At 35.7% G+C, this 2,269-nt stretch overlaps 1 protein-coding gene across 1 annotated transcript; it reads left to right on the top strand.

Annotated features, from left to right (window-relative positions):
- The first annotated feature begins 344 nt into the window (after nucleotides 1–344).
- Nucleotides 345–749, top strand: LOC148204384 (uncharacterized). The gene has a single exon (XM_088105600.1). It carries the CDS (start codon nucleotides 345–347, stop codon nucleotides 747–749), a length of 405 nt encoding a protein of 134 aa, XP_087961726.1.
- Nucleotides 750–2,269: the final 1,520 nt, after the last annotated feature.

The raw sequence follows: 2,269 nt of genomic DNA, 5'->3' as shown, positions 1-2,269 counted from the left end.
TCTAAGCCTATTATTAGCATGTTAGAAGACATTAGGGTTTACATTATGAAGAGATGGGCTGCCAATAGGACAAATATGACATCATATCAAGGTTCAACCTGCCCTAAGGTTTTGAACATATTTTAGAAGAAGTCATGGTTAAGTAGATATTGGTTACCAAGGTAACTTTTATAAAGTCTGTTTCCATTCATGTTAAGTCTATTTCCACTCATTTTAGGCATTTATATTGATCCAACTAACTTTGTTGTCAATTGTGTATTAAATACAGGTGGTCAAGAGAAAAATTATTTGTAGTGAAACATATTTCATAATTTGGGCAGCAATTTGTTGTGAATGTTGATAGCATGGACTACACATGTAGAAAATGGGCAATTACTGGCATTCCTTGTAGTCATGCCATAACTGCAATGAAATTTTTGAATATAAATGCAGAAGAATACATTGGGCACTGGTTTAGGAAGTCTGCCTATGAAGAGACTTACAACACAATTAGTAACCCTATCAATGGTCAACATGTCTGGGATGTTACACCCTATTCAGATATATTACCACCAAAGAAGAGGACAATGCTAGGAAGGCCCAAGAAGAAACGAAGACTGGAGGATTGGGAGTTGAAGAAGAATGACAGTGAATTAAGAAAGGGTGGGCATAGAAAAAAATGTGTCATCTGCAAAGAACTTGGACACAACAAAAAAGGTTGTCCACAAAGACCTGCAACAGCAGAGGTTCCTACTGCCCAATCTGCTTAACAAACCGAAGTCACCCAACCTCCACCAACAGATGTTCCAATAACTCAAGAATCTACTATGCTTGGTACTGACCAATGTTCTGAACAACCAGAACCCACCAACCTTCAGCAACACAAGTTCCTATTACTCACGAAACAACTATACATGTATCTGATGAATGATCTAATGTACTGAACTTATTTATATTTTGTAGCAAATGTTTGCTCTATCATTTTGAACACACTCTGTTATGATGTAATCTTCATGTATTTTGGATATGAAAGTTGATGTATTTTGGATATGTAAGACAATGATCTTATCATTTTGAACACATTCTGTTATGATGTAAGACAATGATTTTGGTTATGACAAAGTGATTATTGCCCAATTTCGTTATCAATCATGATCTTTATTGCTCATTGCTTTATGATGTTTGTTTTCCACTTAAATTACCAATATAATTAAAAGAAATTAAATCAGACACATTATCACTATAATCACTCACCTTCATAAATAAAAGACACAATACATAAAAGCCAAGTTTCATCAATGAAATCAAATGAGACAACATCAACCAAGTTTCAGCAACATTGCTAATACAATTACATTCAAAACAAATATCACAAAGATCATCCGCACTAAGAATTTCAACCACTTTTCCAACTTAACTAAACTTTTCTCTGTAAAAGCCATTTTGATCTTTTCACCATATGTTTCTTCCATCTGCAGCACACTGTCTTCCATGCTCATCACACCCACTTCTTCATTTCTTACACTACCACTCCTTTCTTCTACATTCAACCCATTTTCTTCTTCAATGCACCACTGAAAGAAGTTTCAGCCAACCAATTCTTCACTTCCACCCTGTTCAACAAGAACGCACACTCCTTCGTGAAAACCCAAATAAATAGACAAAGATTTATGGTTATGTAAAACTGACCTTGAAGTTAGGGCAACCCCAAAATTTTTCTCCCTTGTTTTCAGGGGTTATTGCAATACGAAACACTGCATTCTGACCACAGAAGCATGTTGGTTTTACACCCAACCTCCTAAGACTACCACTATTGTGTTGCATGGCCGAACCCAAACATTTGCAAGAAGAAGATGAACGAGACATCCTTACCAGCACCTCAACACCAAAGTGCTTTGCGAAGACGAAAGACGGCAGATGTGCTTGGCGAAGACGAAAGACGAAAGACGAACCTCTTCTTCCCCAAGACGAAAATATACTTTGGATGAGAGGGGATGCCCTTAAATGTTAGGGCTTGGTCGTCCACCTGGATAAAACACAAGAGTAATTCAATTTTAGTGCACAATGCCACATGGATAAAAGAAAAAATACAGCTTTGATAAATTTAAAGTCGTTTGAGACCAGTTAACGGTTAGGGTAAAATGTGTTCATTTTTACAAAAAATATGACCCAATTGAGACAAATGAAAAAATGAGAACATAACTGAAATTTTTATACAAAAATGAGGACCAAGGGAGGAATTAAACCTTTATGATTTTATAATTTTAAATTTTATATTTACAAAATAGTG

The sequence above is a fragment of the Vigna umbellata genome, chromosome 1 (assembly GCF_029865625.1).
Source record: "Vigna umbellata cultivar VRB3 chromosome 1, Vumbellata_1.0, whole genome shotgun sequence".
In the NCBI taxonomy this organism is placed as follows: Eukaryota; Viridiplantae; Streptophyta; class Magnoliopsida; order Fabales; family Fabaceae; genus Vigna; species Vigna umbellata.
This window is presented reverse-complemented; position numbering and strand designations above follow the sequence as displayed.